We start from the raw sequence: 21,044 nt of genomic DNA on the forward strand, positions 1-21,044 counted from the left end.
GATATACGACTCATTAAGAGGAGGACCAATCTGCTTTCTCTCTTGTAAAGATGGCTGGAGAGAGAGAGAGAGAGAGAGAGAGAGAGAGAGAGAGAGAGAGAGAGAGAGAGAGAGAGAGAGAGAGAGAGAGAGAGAGAGAGAGAGAGAGAGAGAGAGAGAGAGAGAGAGAGAGAGAGAGAGAGAGAGAGAGAGTTCACAAAGGGTTTTGATACTTCTCTCTTAATACTATGACCACCAATGACACGAAAAGAGGCACTCACTAAAAAACAATTCATCTGGTCGATAATTTTCTTTGTTGTTGAAAGTGTCTTTCAATATTGTACTCTAGACTTGCACTTAACGATTTCAATGTGCCTCCACCACCATCTTCCACTCTTGTTTTACCATTATTCTTCTTTCTCTGTACTTTCTTCTCTTCCATGTCGTATCACAGACTACTTTATTCACAACTTTTGTCCAAGGTAAATGATGTTTTCCTAATATTACGGTACTATCTTTCCTTCTAGGTGACAACTTTTCTCCTACAATAACTCCCTGGGTTACCTCAGTCCACACCACACCTGCAGCGGCGTCCGGCACAGACTGATATATTCGCCGCGTCAATCCAGAGCAGCCCAGGACGATGAACGAGGCGGGAAAAGTAATGTGCAATGGGAGTGAGGGGCTAGTGAGGCATGAGAAGACAGGAGAGCAGGAGAGTCTGAAGGAAGGCCTTCGACGATTCATCAAAGATTTATCATCACCAAGACTGTTGTTGTACAAAATTCTTTACTTTTTATACCTCGCGGGTAAGTAGCTAATTAATCTTTCGTCTCCGTGTGTGTGTGTGTGTGTGTGTGTGTGTGTGTGTGTGTGTGTGTGTGTGTGTGTGTGTGTGTGTGTGTGTGTGTATTTGCGCTTTTTCTCGTCAAACTTTCTCTAAAACGAAGACACTACACTTCAATCCAGGGCCTACTAAGTGTAGTCGATGTAACATGCCAGAGTCCTTGACAGTGCCGTTTTCTTTCTGCAACAACCTTTATGTTTATGTGTTTTAATTTTTCAAAGATCAATCTAATCTTTAGGAGCACAGGAATATAAAATAAGAGAAGGTGGAAGGAAGCATCTGGCCTACATGTGGCAACCACAACATGAAACATACCTATCTATTTCCATTTTCATCCATGTATTTATCTAGTCTTCTTTTTAAGGCCCCTAATGACCAAATATTAACAACTTGATTACTGAGTCTATTCCATTCATCTATCACTCTGTTTGAGACAAAATTCCTTCCTACCTCTTTTTTTTTTAAAGCTATTTTTTTAAAGCTAACTTTATCATGCTTGAAGACATTATTCCTTGTTTCATCCTGACTACTAACCCTGAGGATTTTGGTTATGTTGTTCTTATTATATTCCCTATATCATTAAAGGAAGAGGAGGCAGTAGACACCTGCCGAGACGATGATTACTCCCTTCACAGAATTCTACATGTACCTAGTACAAGAACACCCTTCACTCAAAACTGTAAATTAAATATGGCAACTTGTATACCAGCCTCAAAGTTCCCATCTGGGGAGGGAGCCACAAATGTCCCCAGGTCTAACTGCTCTTCTGGTATCGACCCTAAGTGTCTTGGCACGCCCCTCAACTCTTTCTTCATTAACGTAAGCAACATCTGCGGCCTTTGATCAAATTTTCAATATGTGGAACACCACCTCTCTTCTACTAAACCTCCTATTCTCCTCACCGAGAAACTAATGTTTGAGGTAAATGACAGTAACCCTATCACTGTTTCCTCCTTTTGTTGTTCATCCTCTTTTTCAATCCAAAGTTAGATGTTGCATCTATGTGCGCTACGAGCTAACTTGCTCTCGTTCACACTCTTTAATCTTCCAGATTCTCAATTATCTGGCTACGACTGCAGAGTCACTCTCAAACTAAATTCATCTGTCCTGTACACCTCTCACCTAAGTCCTCTAACTACAAAAACATTCTTTGGAGCACATCCTTACTCTCATTGACTCTTCATTGACTATCCTGGTGAACTAGCCTTTAACTTTGTTATCCTCCACGATTTAGAGCAATTAGTGCATCACTCTTCTCGTGTTCCTGATCCTCTTGGAGATGTACCCAATACACTTGATCTTTTCCTAACCTCTAATCCTTATGTTTATGCTGTCACTCTGTCTTCACTGTTGGGCTCCTCCTATCACAACCTCACATCTGTATCTTGTCCTATGGCTCCAATTCCTCCTCAGGATCCCCCAATGCTAAGGCGCCTCTAACGTTTTGCCTCTGGTAATTGGGGCATCTGAGGAGGTATTATTCTGATTTTCCAGGGAATAACAACTGATTCCGTGTCAGAATCTCTCTGAATCACCTGAATTCCATGCGCTTTATATTTTGACCGAAATAATGCCAAGAGTGTACTCCAACTACCCAAAAAACTCTTTCATCAATAGAAAACGTCAAAATCTTTCTCCATCAACCCTCGTCACCTAGCCAGAATTATCCCCAACAACATTTCTTCTTCACCTTTCTCTCCTTTATTTCAACCTGATGGCACCAATGCCATCTCATCCATTTCCATTTTGGATGATTCAGGGATTGTTTCTCCTTTTCTCCCATCCTCCGGCTTTTTCATGCCTTCCATTAAGATCCTTCATAATGATGTTTCCTATGCCCTTTCTGGCCTTAACCCTCAGAAGGCTTCTTGATCCGATGGGTCCCTCCTATTATTCTTCGAAACTGTGCCTCCATGGCTGCACCTTGCCTAGTTAAACTCTTCCAACTCTGTCTGTCAGCATCTACCTTTCCTTTTTGCTGGAAGTGTCTATATTAAGCTTCTTGCTAAAAAGGATGACCACTCTCATCCCTGAAAGTACCTTCCTATTGCTTTAATTTCCTGCCTTTTAAAAATTTTTCATTATAACCTCAAGAGAAAAATTCTTAAACATGTCACTTCACAATCTTATATTTGATCGTCATTATTGGTTCCATCGTGGCCACTCTACTGGTGATCTTCTGGATTTCCTTACTGAGTCTTGGTCATCCTCTTTTCGCTGGTGCCTTGGACATAAGAAAACATTTGATAAAGTCTGCCACAAGGCTCTTATTTTTCAAACCGTCTCCTATAGCTTCCATCATTTTCTCTGTAACTTTTCTCCAGTAAGTTTCCTTTTTGACCATTCTATTGCTGCTGTGATAGACGGTCACTGTTTTTCTAAATCTATTAACAGTGATGTTCCTCGGGGCTCTGTTCTGTTATTCAATCTCTTATTATTCATCAACGATCTTCTATGCCAAACTTCTTGTCCTATCCACTCCTATGCCGATGATACTCTTCTGCACTTTTCACGTTTTTTTTTTTTTTCCATACATGTCCAACGCTTAAGGAAATAATCAGTTCACACAGGAAAGCCGCAGAACACCTGACTTCTGATCTTTCTGAAATTTATTACTCGGGCAGAGCAAACTTAGTATTGTTCATTGCCTCAAAAATTTAATTCCTCCATTTATCAACTCGACACAACATTCCAGATAATTGTCCCCTCTTCAGTAACATTTAACTGTCCCCCTCTTCTACACTGAGCATCCTCGGTCTGTCCTTTACTTATAATTTAAACTGGAAATTTCATATCTCTAAGCATAATAGTTTCTATGAAATTAGGCTTTCTGAGTCGTATCTAGCAATTTTACTTATCACAACCCACCTGTTAACTATACAAAATCCTTATTCGTCTGTGTATAGAGTATGAATCCTATGAATGGAGGGATTCCACTCTCACTGCTCTTCTATGTAGGGTGAAATCAAAAGCATTTTGCCTTATCAACTCCTTTCCTCTATTAGACTATCTTCAGCCTCTTTCTCGTCTCCGTAATGAATCTCTTACTATCTTCTATCGATATTTTCAGACTAACTGCTCTTCTGTCTTACTAACTGCATGCCTCCTCTCTTTCCGCGCCCACGCTCCGTAAGACATTATAATTTCTCTCATCCCTATTCTGTACCTCTTTAATGCAAGAGGTATCCAGTATTCTCAATCATTCATCCCTTTTTCTGGTAAACTCTGGAACTCCCTGCCTATTTCTGTATTTCCTTCTTATGACTAAAACTCTTTCAAGAGAGATTTCAAGACACTTATTCTGTAATTGTAGCCGGTCCTTTAGACATTTTTTTCGGGGGAATGGCGCCTCAGTGGGCTTTTTTTTTTTTTTTTTTTTGCTTTTGTTGCCCTTGGCCAGTATTCTTCTTGCAGGAGAGAGAGAGAGAGAGAGAGAGAGAGAGAGAGAGAGAGAGAGAGAGAGAGAGAGAGAGAGAGAGAGAGAGAGAGAGAGAGAGAGAGAGAGAGAGAGAGAGAGAGAGAGAGAGAGGGAGGGAGGGAGGGAGGGAGGGAGGGAGGGAGGGAGGGAGGGAGGGAGGGAGAGAGAGAGAGAGAGAGAGAGAGAGAGAGAGAGAGAGAGAGAGAGAGAGAGAGAGAGAGAGAGAGAGAGAGAGAGAGAGAGAGAGAGAGAGAGAGAGAGAGAGAGAGAGAGAGAGAGAGAGAGAGAGAGAGAGAGAGAGAGAGAGCTAGTAGATCCCCCTCTTAATCTATGCTTCTCTATGGGACGCAACCTTAAATGCTTGAATCTCCCTTCGTGAGAAATATTTTTCATCTTCTTGACCATTTTGGCATTCTCCTTTGTACTGATCCTAACAAGCCTATATCCATCCTGTAATATGGAGACCAGAGCTGCACAGCATAATATAGATGAGATCTAACCAGCGCCAAATATAATTTTAATGTTACCTTGGTACTTCTAAATTTAACACACTTAAAGATGTCTAATAATACCGAATCTGTCTTGTTTCTCACCTTTATGATTTTTTTTTTTTTTTTGGCTGAGCTTAGGGTTAAATCTTTTTCGTTCTCTGATCTTACGAGAGGCTCGTTTTTAAATGTATACATATTGTGTGAACTTATTAATGCCCAATCTGCCTTGTTTCCCACCTTTGTGCTTTTTTTTTTTTGATGGAGCTTAGGGCTAATTGAAACTCCTAAATCTTTTTCGTTCTCTGATCTTACGAGAGCCTCGTTCTTTATTATGTACATACTGTGTGAACTTCTACTCTCCAATCTAATGACTACAGATTTGTTATTGTTATTGCATCTGCTGTCTATCCATTCATTCATGCTCTCCAATCTCCAAGTCCGTCAGTAGGGCAACCGCGCCCAAATCTTGATTAATTAATCTAGCTATCTTCGAGTCGTCCGCAAATTTATTAACGTCGCTAGTAATCTCATTATCTAGCACATATTAAGCACATATAAGTGTATATTAGAAATAACACTGGTTCTAAAACTTATCCTTGTGGCACCCCACTAAATACTTGACCCTACTCAGACTTAGACACAATAATTATAACTCTCACCTGCCACATAACCATGACTTTGTCCAGCATAACACTTTCCCATCCATCCCATGCGCCCTAAACTTGTTCAAAAGCCTTTTGTGGGAAACTTTGATGAACGCCTTACTAAAGTGCAGGTATGTCATAACTATACTCATTATCAGCAAACTCAATCTTTGCCCCCAAAACACTCAGCAACGTTGTGAGGCATAACTTTCCCTTAGTGAAGACATGCCGTGAATCCATTAAAAATGCATGTCTAAACGATCCTTAATGTTCCTCGCAATTACAGACTCCATTATCTCACCAACAATAATTATTGAAGTTAGGCTAAATTGCCAGTTGCTCAATATTAACGATTTATTTTCTTTCTTTAAGATGGACACTAGATTCGCTTGCTTAAAGATATTTACCAATGGATGACTAACATCTCTGCATTCTTTTACGATTCTAGGTCATATTTCGCTTCAGGCTTTTCAGCCTCTCTATCTCTAGTTCCATTATCTTTCTAGTTATAGAATCATCTATCAGTTTATCATAATTTTCTGCCCTAAAAAATCTGTTCGGTTTTCGGCGTTTTCTGCCAGTTTTCCTGGTGGAAACTGTTATGAAATAATCATTTAGAAATTTACTCTCCTCCCTAAAACTAACTCTCCATCAGATATCCTTAATGGACCTAGTTGTTCTCTATTCTTCGTTCTACTTACATGAAAATGCCGTACATCAATCTTCGCCAGACTGGCTACCATTAGTTCGTAACAGTTTTTAGAATTCCTCGTCAACTTCTTAACCGTTCTAAATAACTCATAATATTGAGGCATTAAATGCTCTTCTCCTGCCTTCATTCTCTCATTTGTACCCCCTTTTTCTTGTAGAGCGTTTTAATGTACTTGTCGTCCACTAATTTTTCTTTGATATTATTGTTCTAGATGGAATATTTTCCATCTGGACAGTACGTAATCTATTAACTAAATATTTTTACAACTCATCACCAACTTCTAATACTCCTATCCCGTTCCCATCCGTAGTTCCCACTCCACCTTCCCTCCACCTTGACCTCACCTTAAACACATCAGCTTGACCAGTCAGCCTTGCCCCACCCTCACACCTCACCTCGTTTCCTCTACCTCATTCATCAGGATCTCTCCTGACCTTCTCCTTCTGTCCGCTGCATATCAAGTTCCTGAAGGTACCTTCCTAGTTTTTTTTTTAAATCCACTCACATGAAAGTTACTTATGTTTCTGCTACTAGAAGCTTCCTCTTCTTTCTAACTAAACATAATTTCACAACGATCACTTCCTAACTGGTTCCTTTTACTAGTGCTGGAACTACTTATAGAATATTATTGCCCCTTGTGTGTGTGTGTGTGTGTGTGTGTGTGTGTGTGTGTGTGTGTGTGTGTGTGTGTGTGTGTGTGTGTGTGTGTGTGTGAGAGAGAGAGAGAGAGAGAGAGAGAGAGAGAGAGAGAGAGAGAGAGAGAGAGAGAGAGAGAGAGAGAGAGAGAGAGAGAGAGAGAGAGAGAGAGAGAGAGAGAGAGAGAGAGTACCATAGAAGCAATACTAAAGACTTCTTGCTGATGGTTATTGTGGTGATAGAAATGCAGATGTGAAGAACGTGACTGTGGTGCGTGTTGGTGATGGTGAACTACGGATGTTAAAATAGGCGTGGTGAAGGTGGTCCTGATGTGCGATAGGAATAGTAATTGAAATCAACGTTGAAGCTGACTTTGTGGCGCTACCGTTGTTATGGTTACCTTTATACAAGGTGCATAATCTGAAGCTTGTACAGAAGGAAAACTAGGTTAAATAAAAACGTTGTGGATAACATGAAGCTTCGAGTGAAGGGAAATAAGATTAAATACGAGAAAAAAGAAGTCTGGATAATGTAAAGGTTGGACAGATGGATACTGAAGTTAGATCAGAGAGGTATAGATAATTATAATTTAAAGCTTGGATGGAAGGACCACAAATTTCGGTATAAAAAAAGTGTGAATAATCTAAGGACTGGACGATTGGACGATTGGAAGGTAAGACTAGATAGAGAAAAGAATAAAAACAAAAGTTTGGATAATTTGAAGCTAGGACGAAAGGAACACATGGCTGAACATTGAGAAGGTATGCATGATTTCAAGCTTACACAAAAGGACACAATGATGGATAGCACGTAAGTAGTTTGTAGTTTAGAAGATAAAGCATTAAATATATATATATATATATATATATATATATATATATATATATATATATATATATATATATATATATATATATATATATATATATATATATATATATATATATATAACTTATTAAAAGTGTACACATTTTGCAAAATTGGACGAGAACCTTGTTTTATTATTATTTAAAGTAAAGCCACAAGATGCAACCAAATTGCTTGCCAGTGATGGTGAGTCATGGTGACACCAATGTTGTGATGTGGTTCATATACAAGTACTCTGAGTCTTACCATGGTTTTGCTGCAGCGATAGTGATCGTGTGGCCGCAGTTCACGGTGCACCAGGCGGCACTCGGCCTCAGCATGGCCCACACCGGAATCTTCAGTACCGTTGAGTCCGCCTTCAGCATCTTCACGCCTTTCCTCGGGGGCTTCGTGGCCGACAAAATAGGAAATTATAAGGTTAGTTCATTATGAGTAACTACTACAGTACTTTTCTACAACCAGTACTACAATTGCTACAACTACTAATTACAATATAGCAGCAACAACAACAACAATTACTATTGTAACATTGTTTTCAATATACATTCCGATAGAGAGAGAGAGAGAGAGAAAAAAAAAGAAGGGATAGTTATCAGGAAGGTTGTGTAGAGTTGATAGATGGAGGAATTGAGTTTTAGAGGCATTGAACAATAGTAAGTTTGCTCTGGTCCAATCTGAAACTTTAGAGAGATTTAAAGTCAGTCGTTCTATGGCTTTCCTGCATGAGCTGTTTAACTGGACGTCTATGAAAATACACGGAAAAGTTTAGCGTGGTATCTTCAGTGCAAGAGTGGATAAGACAAGAAGTTTGGTTTGATTCCTTGATGAATAACAGGAGATTGGGTGACAAGACAGAAGAACCCTGAGGAACACCACTGTTAATAGACTTCGGGGAAGAATTGTGACCGCCTACCAAAACGGTAACAGAATGGTCAGAAAGGATATTTAAAGGATATATGAAGTTACAGAGAAAGAGATGAAAGCTGTATGAGAGTAGTCTGGAAATGAAAGCTTTTTGCCATACTATTTCAAATATTTTTGATATATCTAAGGTAGTAGTAAAGTGTTCACCAAAATCCCTAAAAGATGACGACCAACACTCAACAAGGAAAGTCAGATCACCAGCAGGGCGGCCATGGCAGAATCTATAATAACGATCAGATACAAGGTTTTGAAATAAAAGACATTTAAGAATCTTTCTTTCAAGGATAGATTTAAGGAAAAGCAGGATATTAAACAATATGACGGTAGATTGTAAGATTAAAACAATCATTGTTTTTGGAAACAGACTGAATGTTGGAAAACTTCTACTAAGAAGGAAAGGAAAATGTTGATAGAGTTGGAAGCGTCTGACTTGGCAAGGTAAAAGCACGGGGGCACAGTTTCGAAGAACAAGAGGAGGGACCCCATCAGGTCCATAAGATTTCCGAGGGTTAAGATCAACGAGCCCATGGAAAACATTATTGCATACGATCTTAATGGGTACCATGACATGGTTGAAGGAGAGGGAGGTACAAGCCCTGAATCATCCGAGCTTAGAGTTGTCAGTAAATGTTTTGAGCGAAGAGTTGAGTTTTACAAATAAATAAGATGGTAGTGGTGCCATCACGCTGAAATAAAGAAAAAGAAAAGATATTAGACATATTTTTGGGTAGGTGGCAGAAGTCACAGATTTTGACATTTTCTATTGATAGAGGAGTTTTTCGCTAGTTGGAGAACAGACAGCATGATTCTGACCAGAAATATGTCTAAGACAAGAGCGAAAGTTTCACCAAAACCGGTAAATGACCATGACCAGATCACCAGTAGAGAGTTCACGATGGAACCCACACTGGCGATCAGATAAAAGGTTGTGAAGTGCTGAATGTCAAGAATATGCGTGTTGAGGATAGGTTCAAAAGCTTGTAGAGAGGCAGAAAATTAAAGCAAGGAAAGAGGGGCGTTTCAAGGATTTGGGCTATCACTCTTTAGGGATCCATGAGATGACAACGGTGCCATCATGCTGAAACAGAGGTGGGAAAGCTGAAGAAAAATTGCTGGTTAACACTTCTGGGTACACTGACGTCACTTACGGTCACTAATGAATTCCATTGCCATGGTGTTTTGGCTGACACACCAGCGATGGAGATTTAAACTCTGTTCCATAATCGCTATTGCCACATCACATCTCCAATGTTCACCATAGCAATAACAGTTATATAATAACATAACAGAGCCTTACATTGTGAAGAGAAGCTTGATACCACTAGATTTGAGAGTCAGGGAGAGTGATGAGACTGTATGTGATTTGACCCCACGTGGCCTTGAGGCCAGCCACACACACGAGACCTCTTTAAACAGCAAGCTTTTTGTATTCACCAGTGATGTATCGATACTAAATTTTAGAACTCTGCTGATGGGGATGCAGAGCCGGATATGCATTTCTCATAAAACACAGTTGCAGATAACATTACAGATGTTAAAATATCAAATCTGCAGATGTGGATTTCTTTTATCTCTATATTCGTTGTTGTTGCGGATGTTGAAAACTTTTACACATATAACAGTAATATATAGTGCGTTGTATCTGCAACACAAAACTCCAGAGAGAGAGAGAGAGAGAGAGAGAGAGAGAGAGAGAGAGAGAGAGAGAGAGAGAGAGAGAGAGAGAGAGAGAGAGAGAGAGAGAGAGAGAGAGAGAGAGAGAGAGAGAGAGAGAGATTGTAGTAGTAGTAGTAGTAGTAGTAGTAGTAGTAGTAGTAGTAGTAGTAGTAGTAGTAGTAGTAGTAGTAGTAGTAGTAGCAGCAGCAGCAGCAGCAGCAGCAGCAGCAGCAGCAGCAGCAGCAGCAGCAGCAGCAGCAGCAGCAGCAGTAGTAGTAGTAGTAGTAGTAGTAGTAGTAGTAGTAGTAGTAGTAGTAGTAGTTGTAGTAGTAGTAGTAGTAGTAGAAAAAGATATAATAATTATAAATAAATATAACAAAGAAGGAAAAGAAAGTATATTTTAAGAATGCAGTAGTAAAAGACGTAACTGGAAAAGGAAAGTACAAGAGGCAAAGAGACGGAGGGAGTAGAAGTGGGAAGGGAGTGGATAGGGGAACGAGAAAAAAGAATAGGGGATGGAAAATGGAATACTAAGTCCTATTCCCTAGTACTTAGTCTCTCCCTCTAATTCTTCATTAGCTCTCCACACTTCCTGTTTATATTTATTCTCTCTACTTTCTTCCCGTACTCCGATCCTCTCCTTCACATTTACTTCCAGTTCCTTGTCCCATGTTCTCTCCTTTTCCCATTACGAATTTCCTTCCTGTTCCTTTCCTTTTCCACATTTTTTCGCCTTGTCTCAAACCTCCCTCCTTTTATTTATCCATGATACAGGGACGAGAGAGTGGTGCCTCGCTCTCTCCCCACACTCATTAAACAGCACACTGGTTCCCAACCTTTTACAAGTTCATGCACCTTCAAGGGAGCTTTTGAGGTATTCATGTACCGTAACACCTAGGATAATGGATTACAAAAAAATACAAGAATATTTCACGTCTTTCTTTACATAGTTTCAAGACTGGAAAATATAAGTTAAAGTATTAGGTCTATTTTAATCATAAAAAAATAGTCACCCCTTCCTAATCAATTGTTATATAAGTACTAAATGAAGCAAAATGCCACAACTCAAACCAGTGAGGCGCGAGTTGCGTCCAAGTCTAATATACTAATACAATACACAAATTTGTAACATTTTAATTTAAGTTCAAATTAATTTCTTACGTGAGACAGTTTTCTTCATAAAAAAACATTTTACTACTGTGCACTCTAATACATACTGGCCATGTCGTGTACATGCTAAATAACAATTTTGTTTCTAAAACATCTTTGCCTATGTGCACTCTTACATGCACTAGCCATGTCATGTGCCCCTCAATGTACCCAATTATTTCCAAGTGTCCTTTGAAGTAAATCATGCGCCCTGGGGTGCACCATGCACCTAGTTTGACTATCACTGCCATAGCACTTACTCTCCATCATTCTTTACTCTCTCTCTCACCCTCTCGAGTAATTCTATTCTCATTCTCAATCAGTTTCATTATATTTGTCAGCCGTCAGGATTGTTTTAATTCACTCACTCACATTTCCTCTTTTGCTAACTTAATTTTGCGTTCTCTCTCACTCACGCTCAGTCTCAATAAGTCTCACTCTATCCCATCCTCATTCTCTATCTCACTCACACTCGCACCTAAATCTTCCATTCATTTTCATAATCTAATTCACTCTAACTCTTCTTCGCGCTGACTCTCACACGCTTCTTCGAACTCATTTCTTCCTATCCACAGCCATTCTCTCTCTCTCTCTCTCTCTCTCTCTCTCTCTCTCTCTCTCTCTCTCTCTCTCTCTCTGTGTGTGTGTGTGTGTGTGTGTGTGTGTGTGTGTGTGTGTGTGTGTGTGTGTGTGTGTGTGTGTGTGTGTGTGTGTGTGTGTGTGTGTGTGTGTGTGTGTGTGTGTGAGTGTACGGGCATCCAATATTTCTTTGAATCAATTATCTTTTAATTTCTTATCCTCTGCCTTGTGTTCCTCCTCATCACTCCTGCCCGAGTCCTACTCTCGTGCATGCTCTTCCTTGTCTTCATCATCTGTCTTGTACTGCATCACATTCTTCTGCAGATAATACTCATCTTGTCATCCGTGCTGACGTCAGTACTAGCCTTCCTCCACACACTGGTGCCCAGTGCCACGGTGTCTCTCGCTGCCAACACCACTGACATCGCTAACATCACCGACCCGCTCAGCACCACCACCGCCGCTCCTGCCAACGCTACATCTTCACCCAAACTTGAAGTAGATCCTGAACTGCTCACTATCACTTTCTGGACTTATCTGGCTATACGCGTATCCCACGGGTAAGAGGAATCACGTTTATTTTAAAAGCCTCTCCGTATAGTCCTCTTTCTCTTTTCTTAATTATTTTTACTGGTAATGTGAATATTATAATTAATTACTTCTTCCTTCGGGTTTTATTGGAGATGTTTGTTCTTCCTTTTCGTTCCCCATGAAAATCACGCACCGAATTAAGGGTACGAAGTTTGAGAAGGGGGAAAAAAAAAAAATCCTTAATTATTTTTACTGATAATGTGAATATTATAATTAATTACTTCTTCCTTCGGGTTTTATTGGAGATGTTTGTTCTTCCTTTGTGTTTCCCATGAAAATCACGCACCAAATTAAGGGTACGAAGTTTGTGAAGGGGAAAAAAAGAAGAAAAAAAAAAAACACGAAGCTGAAGGGGCTACTATAGAAGAAAAAAAAAAAAAAAAAAAAAAAAAAAAAAAATATATATATATATATATATATATATATATATATATATATATATATATATATATATATATATATATATATATATATATATATATATATATATATGAAGTGAAGCATGAACTTGTACAAACAACACTGTATATGGGATACTCCCTCCTTCCCTCCCTCCCTAAAATCATGTCAATGCATTATGCTGTCTATACAGAGTGGCGTATTACTAAGAGCTTCTAAACCTGCCAAGCAAAGCACAATCAGTTGTCTAGCTCCATTCCGCTTTTATCACTTCTCGATTCGCACTGCAGCCCCCTCTGAGTCCAGAGTTGCTGATGTGGGCAAGAAAAACGATTTAGATGCACAGACCATTGCCCAGATCATAACCCCAAAGGAATCCAGTCAGGAAGTAAACATTTCAGGCAGGGAAGCCACAGAACACCTGACTTCTGACCTTTCTAAAATTTCTGATTGGGGCAGAGCAAACTTCGTATTGTTCAGTGCCTCCAAAAACTCAATTCCTCCATCTCTCAACTCGACACAACCTTCCAGGTAACTATCCCCTCTTCTTCAATGACTCTCAACTGTCCCCCTCTTCTACACTGAACATCCTCGGTCTGTCCTTTACTTATAATCTGAAATGGAAACTTCAATTCTCATCTGTAGCTAAAACAGCTTCTATGAAGTTAGGTGTTATGAGACGTTTTTCTCACCCACCCAGCTGCTAACTCTGTACAAGCATACTCCATGTATGGAGTATGCTTCACATGTCTGGGAGGGGTTCCACTCATACCACTCTTCTAGACAGGATGGAATCAAAAGCTTTTCGTCGCATCAACTCCTCTCCTCTAACTGACTGTCTTCAGCCTCTCTCTCATTGCCGCAGTGTTGCATCTCTAGCTGTCTTCTACCACTATTTTCATGCTAACTGCTCATCTGATCTTGCCTTGCTAACTGCATGGCTTCCCTTCTCCCGCGGCCTCGCTGCACAAGACTTTTTTCTTTCTCTCACCCCTATTCCCTCCTCCTCCTCTCTAATGCAACGGTTAACCAGCATTCTCAATCATTCACCCCTTTCTCTGGAAAACTCTGGAACTCCCTGCCTGCTTCTGTATTTCCACCTTCCTATGACTTGAATTCCTTCAAGAGGGAGGTTTCAAGGCACTTATCCTTCAATTTTTGACTACCGCTTTGGACTCTTTTTTGGGACTGGCATCTCAGTGGAATTTTTTTTTATTGGATTTTTGCTGCCCTTGGCCAGTGTCACTCCTAAAAAAAAAAAAAAAAAAAAAAAAAAAAAAAAAAAAAAAAAAAAGAAAAGAAAAGCTAACACAGGCAATTTCCAAACACGTCAGAATGTGTCTAAGGAATGTCCGACGCTGGTCTGCAAGTGTTACTGGGGAAGCGACCTCACAATCACTACCCACAAAAGAAGAGGTCTTGCAAGGCCAAGAAGACATATATTTCCTCCAGAACTATTATAAAGCGTGACTTAGAATCTAACCCAATTGTGACAACAAGGAAAGTAAAAGAAAGTAACTCATACACCTTAGATGAATGTTACGTGAGAACCGTTGATAAGCGTATCGCAAAGCTGAGGTCCACCAGCTACGGCCCAGAGACGAAATCCCTTTTGCCCTTTAAGCAAAAGATATGGTCGCTTTAGCAGAAAACAGAAATATTGCGTGGGATCCTGACAACTAGCAAGGGACACTGTGCAGTGATGAATCCATCTTTACTGTCGCAAACAAGTGGTGAAAATGTGTACCCGGCCTTGTAGCGACCCTCTTGACTCCTGCGACATTCAAACGACTAGCAAAACACTAGCAAGAAAATAACTGATTGTCCTCTGATTGGCGAGCACATAAGCTCCCACTACTACGTCACTCTGTGTCAGGTGGCATTATGCACTGGCACGATTTTAAGTTCCTCTTAAGAAGCAAAGTTTAACAATGAATTAGTTGGTGTGGGCCAGCGAGACTAATTCATTGTCAGTGCAGTATAATTTCTTCTCCTCTTCCTCCTCGTGCAACCATAACAACAATAATAACTGATTCTACTACTACCACCACCACTACAACTACTATTACAACCACTATAATTCTTCTTCCTCCTCAGAGTGCTACAAATGATATCCTACACACTTTTCGATGCCGCTGTCATGGCAGAAGTACAGGAGAAAGGAACAGACTACGGGTTCCAGAGAGCGTGGGGAACCATGGCAGCGGCCGTGGCGTCCTTCCTCAGTGGTTACCTGGTGCAGGCTACTGGAGGGTACAGGTGAGTAGAGTAGAGTAGAGGAGAGAGAGAGAGAGAGAGAGAGAGAGAGAGAGAGAGAGAGAGAGAGAGAGAGAGAGAGAGAGAGAGAGAGAGAGAGAGAGAGAGAGGAGAGAGAGAGAGAGAGAGAGAGAGAGAGAGAGAGAGAGAGAGAGAGAGAGAGAGAGCCAACCACCTCTTTCCTCTTTTCCTTTTTTCTTGTGGATCACTTATCACCTCCTCCTCCTCTTCCTGCTCCTGCAGCATGATCTTCTACGTGTCGGCGGCGCTACAGTTGCTCTCCGCTGGTCTGATGTTATTCCTCAGCCTGGACTTCAAGCCGCCCGCCACCGCCCTCACGCGCCTCATCCTCCGGCTCTTCGCCAATGCCGAGGTCATTATGTTCTTCATCGCCATTCTCGCCGCGGGTAAGGACGCCCATCGTTCATCTCCATTAACTGATGCATACGCTCACTACTTCCTTCTCCTTCATTCCTATCGCTACGTATTCTGAAACGCTTTGGACTCTTGCAAGGACTATTTTTAAAGGCAACAGAGGGAGTTGTTCATTGTCTTGGGTGTTTTTCTTTGGTGATGGAGAACCCTTGTTAAAATTGTCACTAGAACCATGAAACACCCTTGAAAATTCTGACAAGTTCTACTAACGTCCGCTATCAGTAGTCTATATGAGTTTTATGCTGATTAATATTCACTGTTTCGATTCTTTATTCACTTTTGTTCATATATAGTATGTTCTGTTTTCTTTTATGTAAGAGTGATACCGGTAATGACCAACAAATATGATAAAAAAAAAAAAAAAGGCCAACTGAGCTGCCAGTCCCCATGGAAAAATGGCCAAACGGATTGTCTGAAGTTAGGGAAGTATTTTAAGACCTCTATATTGAAAGTCATAGGAAGGAGAAATAAGAAGCAGGCAGGGAGTTCCAATTTACCAGTGGAAGGGATGATAGATTGTGAATACTGGTTTACTCTTACATTATGGAGATGGACAGAGAAAAGTAGAAAGTGTTGTGCAGAGAGAGAGAGAGAGAGAGAGAGAGAGAGAGAGAGAGAGAGAGAGGAGAGAGAGAGAGAGAGAGAGAGAGAGAGAGAGAGAGAGAGAGAGAGAGAGAGAGAGAGAGAGAGAGAGAGAGAGAGAGAGAGGAGAGAGAGAGAGAGAGAGAGAGAGAGAGAGAGAGAGAGAGAGAGAGAGAGGCTGAAGACAGTTTGAGGAGAGAAGTTTATAAGACGAAACGTTTTTGATGATGTTTTTGATGATGATACTGCAGAGCAGTATGGATGGAATCCCACATATATGTTAAGCATACTGCATGCATGACGGATAAAGTCCCTGTACTGAGGTAGCAGCTGGAGGGACGTGAGCGAAAAGACACATTTTATTCATATTTTATTCATTCCTGTCCATACTTATTTTTTCTCTTTCTTTCTCTTGTGTGCTGTGTAGTGACCACTCACTACGAGTATGTATATGTGCTCATGTTCAAACATTCATCGTTTCGTTCATTCTCACGCTCATTTATTTTTCTTCCCTTCAATGCTTAAGATAATTATCGAAGTTCACATATTTTGACTTCCATCTCTTGTTTCACCTGCACTCATGGCTCATGTACTTTCATGGCAGCATTCATTTTGTCTTAATTTAACTCAGTAATTTTTTATTTCCCTCATCCGCAAAATTATTCAAGTTTACAGGTATTTTCGACTTCTATCCACTTATTTTCATAACAAACAATACTCGACCATCTCTACAAACCTAACTCTCATACCCATCCAGACTACTCATATTTGTATTCAGTGTTCCATATTATAGTCACATCCGAACCGAAGTGTATAGCAGGTTGTGACTTAAAGACTGAGAGGTCTTCCTTCTCCTCCTCCCATTTTCCAGTTTCCTTCTCCTACTCTTCCACCTCCGTCTCTTCATATTGGTAGCACTTATTCCTCTTCGTTTTTTTCTCTCCTTCCTCCTCGTCTTCGTAGTGAAAATTTTTTATTGTCTGACGCAATTTTCTCTATATATTGTTTTTTTGTTGTTTATTCTCTTCCTCTTCAATTCCAATATTCATTGATTCCTTGATCCCCCCGTTTTAAAATTTATTTCCCATATGAAAGTACCTTCTTAATTTCTTTAATTTTATTACACTTCCTTTTCTTACTTTATTCCTCTTCGATTATGTCTCAAAAGCCTTCATTTCTTTCCCTCTTCGTTCTTCATTTGTACTTCTATATTTAATTGTTTTTCTCGTCATCCTCATCTCTATCTTCGTTTATCATCATTCTCATCACCATCACCAGCGTCACTACTCTCACCAACAGGCATCATTCTTTACCCTTAATTGCTCTTAACTCCATCTAAATCCGCATAACAATTCTAAACACCACAAACCACCATATCAATACCTAACTCTACATTCCCTTCCTCAGGAGTGTTCTTCGGCTTCCTGGAAACCTTCATGTACCGGTATATCTTTAGCCTGGGAGGCGATAACCGACTGTTGGGACTCACCGTGACGGTGGGGACGCCCATCGAGTTCATCCTGAACCTCCTGGCTTCCTTCCTGGTGCCTTATACTGGCCACGCCTCCATCATTATGTTTGGCCTTCTGGGACACGCCATCAGACTGTTAGGTGAGGAGGAGGAGGAGGAGGAGTAGGAGGAGGAGGAGGAGGAGGAGGAGGAGGAGGAGGAGGAGGAGGAGGAGGAGGAGGAGGAGGAGGAGGAGGAAGAGGAAGAGGAAGAGGAAGAGGAAGAGGAAGAGGAGGAGGAGGAGGAAGAGGAGAAAAGGTGACAGCAGTGGGATAAAAGAGTTGTGAAGAGAAGAAAGCGAATCGTTATATTAATAATATTAATAATAATAATAATAATAATAATAATAATAATAATAATAATAATAATATTATTATTATTATTATTATTATTATTATTATTACTATCATCATCATTATTGTCATTATTATTATCATTATTATCATAGTACAGGTAGTAGTAGTAGTAGTAGTAGTAGTAGTAATAGTAGCAGTAGTATTAGTATTAATAGTAGTAGTAGTAGTACTAGTAGTAGCAGTAGTAGTAGTAGTAGTAGTAGTAGTAGTAGTAGTAGTAGTAGTAGTAGTAGTAGTAGTAGTAGTAGTAGTAAAGTAGTAGTAGTAGTAGTAGTAGTAGTAGTAGTAGTAGTAGTAGTAGTAGTAGTAGTAGCAGTAGTAGTAGTAGTAGTACTAGCTTGAGCTTTCCATCACCAAAATCTCATACACTTTTATATTTCTGCCCGGAACCATACCAAGTCTGTTCTCCAACTAGCTAAAACCTCCTTTAACAATAGTAAAGTGTCAAAATCTGTCAAGATCTAACTCCCCTCGTAACTTCTGGCATCCAATAACTTTGCTTCTTCTTTCCCTCCTTCATTTCAACCAGATGGCACCACTGCTATCACATCAATGTCTAAAGCTGAACTCTTCGCTCAAACCTTTGCTAAAATCTCTACCTTGGACGATTCAGGATTTATTCCTCCCTGTCCTTCGCCGTCTGACTACTTCATGCTACCTACTAAAATTCTTCGCAATGATATTTTCCATGCCCTTGCTGGCCTAAACCCTTGGAAGGCTTATGGGGTCCCTCCTATTGTTCTCTAAAACTGTGCCTCCGTGCTTGCACCTTGCCTAGTCAAACTCTTTCAACTCTTTCTGTCAACATCTACTTTTCCTTCTTGCTGGAAGTTTGCCTACATTCAGCCTGTTCCTAAAAAGGGTGACCATTTTAATCCCTCAAACTACCGTCCTATTATTTTAATTTCCTGCCTATCTAAAGTTTTTGAATCTATCCTCAACAGGACGATTCTTAGATATCTATCACTTCACAGCCTTCTATCTGATCACCAGTATGGGTTCCGTCAAGGCCGCTCTATTGGTGATCTTATAGCGTTCTTTACGGAGTCTTGGTCATCCTCTTTTAGAGATTTCAGTGAAACTTTTGCTGTTGCCTTGAACATATCAAAAGCTTTTGATAGAGTCTGGCACAAAGCTTTGATTTCCAAACTATCCTCCTGCGGCTTCTATTCTTCTCTGTGTAACTTCATCTCAAATTGCCTTACCGTTTAATTGCTGCTGTGGTAGACGGTCACTGTTCTTCTGAATCTATTAAAAGTGGTGTTCCTTTAGGGTTCTGTCCTGTCACTCACTCTATTCCTATTATTCATCAAAGATCTAAACCAAACTTCTTGTCCTATCCACTCCTACGCTGATGATATCACTGCACTTTTCCACATCTTTTCATAGACGCCCAAATCCTCAAGAAGTAAACAGTTCCGGCAGGGAAGCCACAGAACGTCTGATTTATGATCTCTATAAAATTTCTGAATGGGGTAGCGCAAACTTAGTATTGTTCAATGCCTCAAAATTTTAATTACTCCATCTATCATCTCAAAACAACCATCCAGACAACTATCCCCTCTTCTTCAATGACACTCAACTGTCCTTCTCTTCTATGTTGAACATCCTCGGTCTGTCCTTTTCTTATAATCTGAACTGGAAACTTCACGTCTCATCTCTAGCTAAAAAAGCTTCTATAAAGTTGGGCGTTCCGAGACGTCTCTGCCAGTTTTTCGCAACCCCCACCTCCCAGCTGCTAACTCTGTACAAGGGCCTTATCGGTCCATGTACAGAGTATGCTTCACACGTCTGAGGGGCGGGGGCGGTTTCCATTCATACTGCTCTTTTAAACAGGGTGGGATCAAAAGCTTTTTGTCTCATAAACTCCTCTCCTCCAACTGACTGTCTTCAGCCTCTTTCTCATCGCCGCAATGTTGCATCTCTAGCTATCTTCTACCACTATTTTCATACCAACAGCTCTTCTGATCAAACTCTGGAACTCCCTGCCTGCTTCTGTATTTCCACCTTCGTATGATTTGAATTCCTTCAAGAGGGAGGTTTCAAGACACTTATCCTTTAATTTTTTTACTACCGCTTCGGACCATATACGGGGACTGGCATGGTAGTAATAGTAATAGTCGTTGTTGTTGTTGTTGTCGTTGCTACTTAAGTTGTTGTTGCAACACTAACAAAAACTTGCAGGAAATAGAAGAAAAACAATAACGGTGTAAAAGACATCAACAACAGTAAAAAATGACAAAAACAACAACAGCAACAGCAACTAGTAGTAGTACTACTAGTATTATTATCATCATTATTATTATTATTATTATTACTATTATTATTATTAGTAGTAGTAGTAGCAGCAATTGTTGTTGCTGTAAAAGCAACTAAATCAATAATAATACCAAAACGGTGTAAAAAAATAACAATAAAATTGACAAAAACAACAAAAGCAACAACAACAATGATGACGACAATAGCAACAATGACAACAACACCAACGAGAACAACAACAAAAACAACAGCAACAACAACAACAACAACAACAACAACAACAACAGTAGCATTGTAGGCATAACCATAATCTTACCGGAAAAAAAATAAATAAATAAAAATTTTCTTGTGTTCCTTCTCTGGTCCTCCTGCCTGACGATCTTTTCGCCTCCAGGGTTCAGCTACTTGGAGAACCCCTGGTGGGTGCTGGGGCTGGAGGTCCTCGAGTCAATAAGCAACGGCCTGATCATCACCGTGGGCATCATGTACTGCACCGTTCTCTTCTCCCTGGAGTCCATCGCTTCCTTCAGAGGGATCTTCGTCGTTGTATACTTAGGCGTGGGTAAGTGTTCCTGCCCTTTCTACTGCTGTCGCGATTTTTGGTCTATTTCTTCGATTTCTTTTTGACATATTCTTCTGTGTAGGTCTTCCTCCTCCTCCCATTGTTACTGCCGTCCTATTTATATTTACAATAAGAGAGGATATTCATCGAAATCACATGCTGTGTGTGCAGTTTTCTGTTCTTCATTCAGTT

General features: G+C 40.2%; 1 protein-coding gene and 1 long non-coding RNA gene across 4 annotated transcripts in view; one reads left to right on the forward strand and one right to left on the reverse strand.

Moving 5' to 3' along the window:
• The window catches only part of LOC135113535 (uncharacterized), a 33,844-nt gene that overhangs the window by 6,206 nt on the left and 6,594 nt on the right, over positions 1-21,044 (forward strand). The window contains exons 3-9 of the mRNA XM_064028788.1: positions 507-788; positions 7,857-8,011; positions 12,227-12,462; positions 14,990-15,151; positions 15,392-15,555; positions 17,573-17,776; positions 20,685-20,852. Of these exons, the coding sequence (XP_063884858.1) occupies positions 623-788; positions 7,857-8,011; positions 12,227-12,462; positions 14,990-15,151; positions 15,392-15,555; positions 17,573-17,776; positions 20,685-20,852 (1,255 nt within the window). The 5' untranslated portion in view covers positions 507-622. The remainder of the gene's footprint in view (positions 1-506; positions 789-7,856; positions 8,012-12,226; positions 12,463-14,989; positions 15,152-15,391; positions 15,556-17,572; positions 17,777-20,684; positions 20,853-21,044) is intronic.
• Positions 7,842-21,044, reverse strand: part of LOC135113582 (uncharacterized) — a 346,462-nt gene continuing 333,259 nt past the window's right edge. For all 3 annotated transcript variants that reach the window (XR_010274887.1, XR_010274885.1, XR_010274888.1), the window contains exon 10: positions 7,842-7,980. This is a non-coding gene — a long non-coding RNA (uncharacterized LOC135113582). The remainder of the gene's footprint in view (positions 7,981-21,044) is intronic.

Source organism: Scylla paramamosain, chromosome 2, assembly GCF_035594125.1.
Source record: "Scylla paramamosain isolate STU-SP2022 chromosome 2, ASM3559412v1, whole genome shotgun sequence".
NCBI lineage: Eukaryota > Metazoa > Arthropoda > Malacostraca > Decapoda > Portunidae > Scylla > Scylla paramamosain.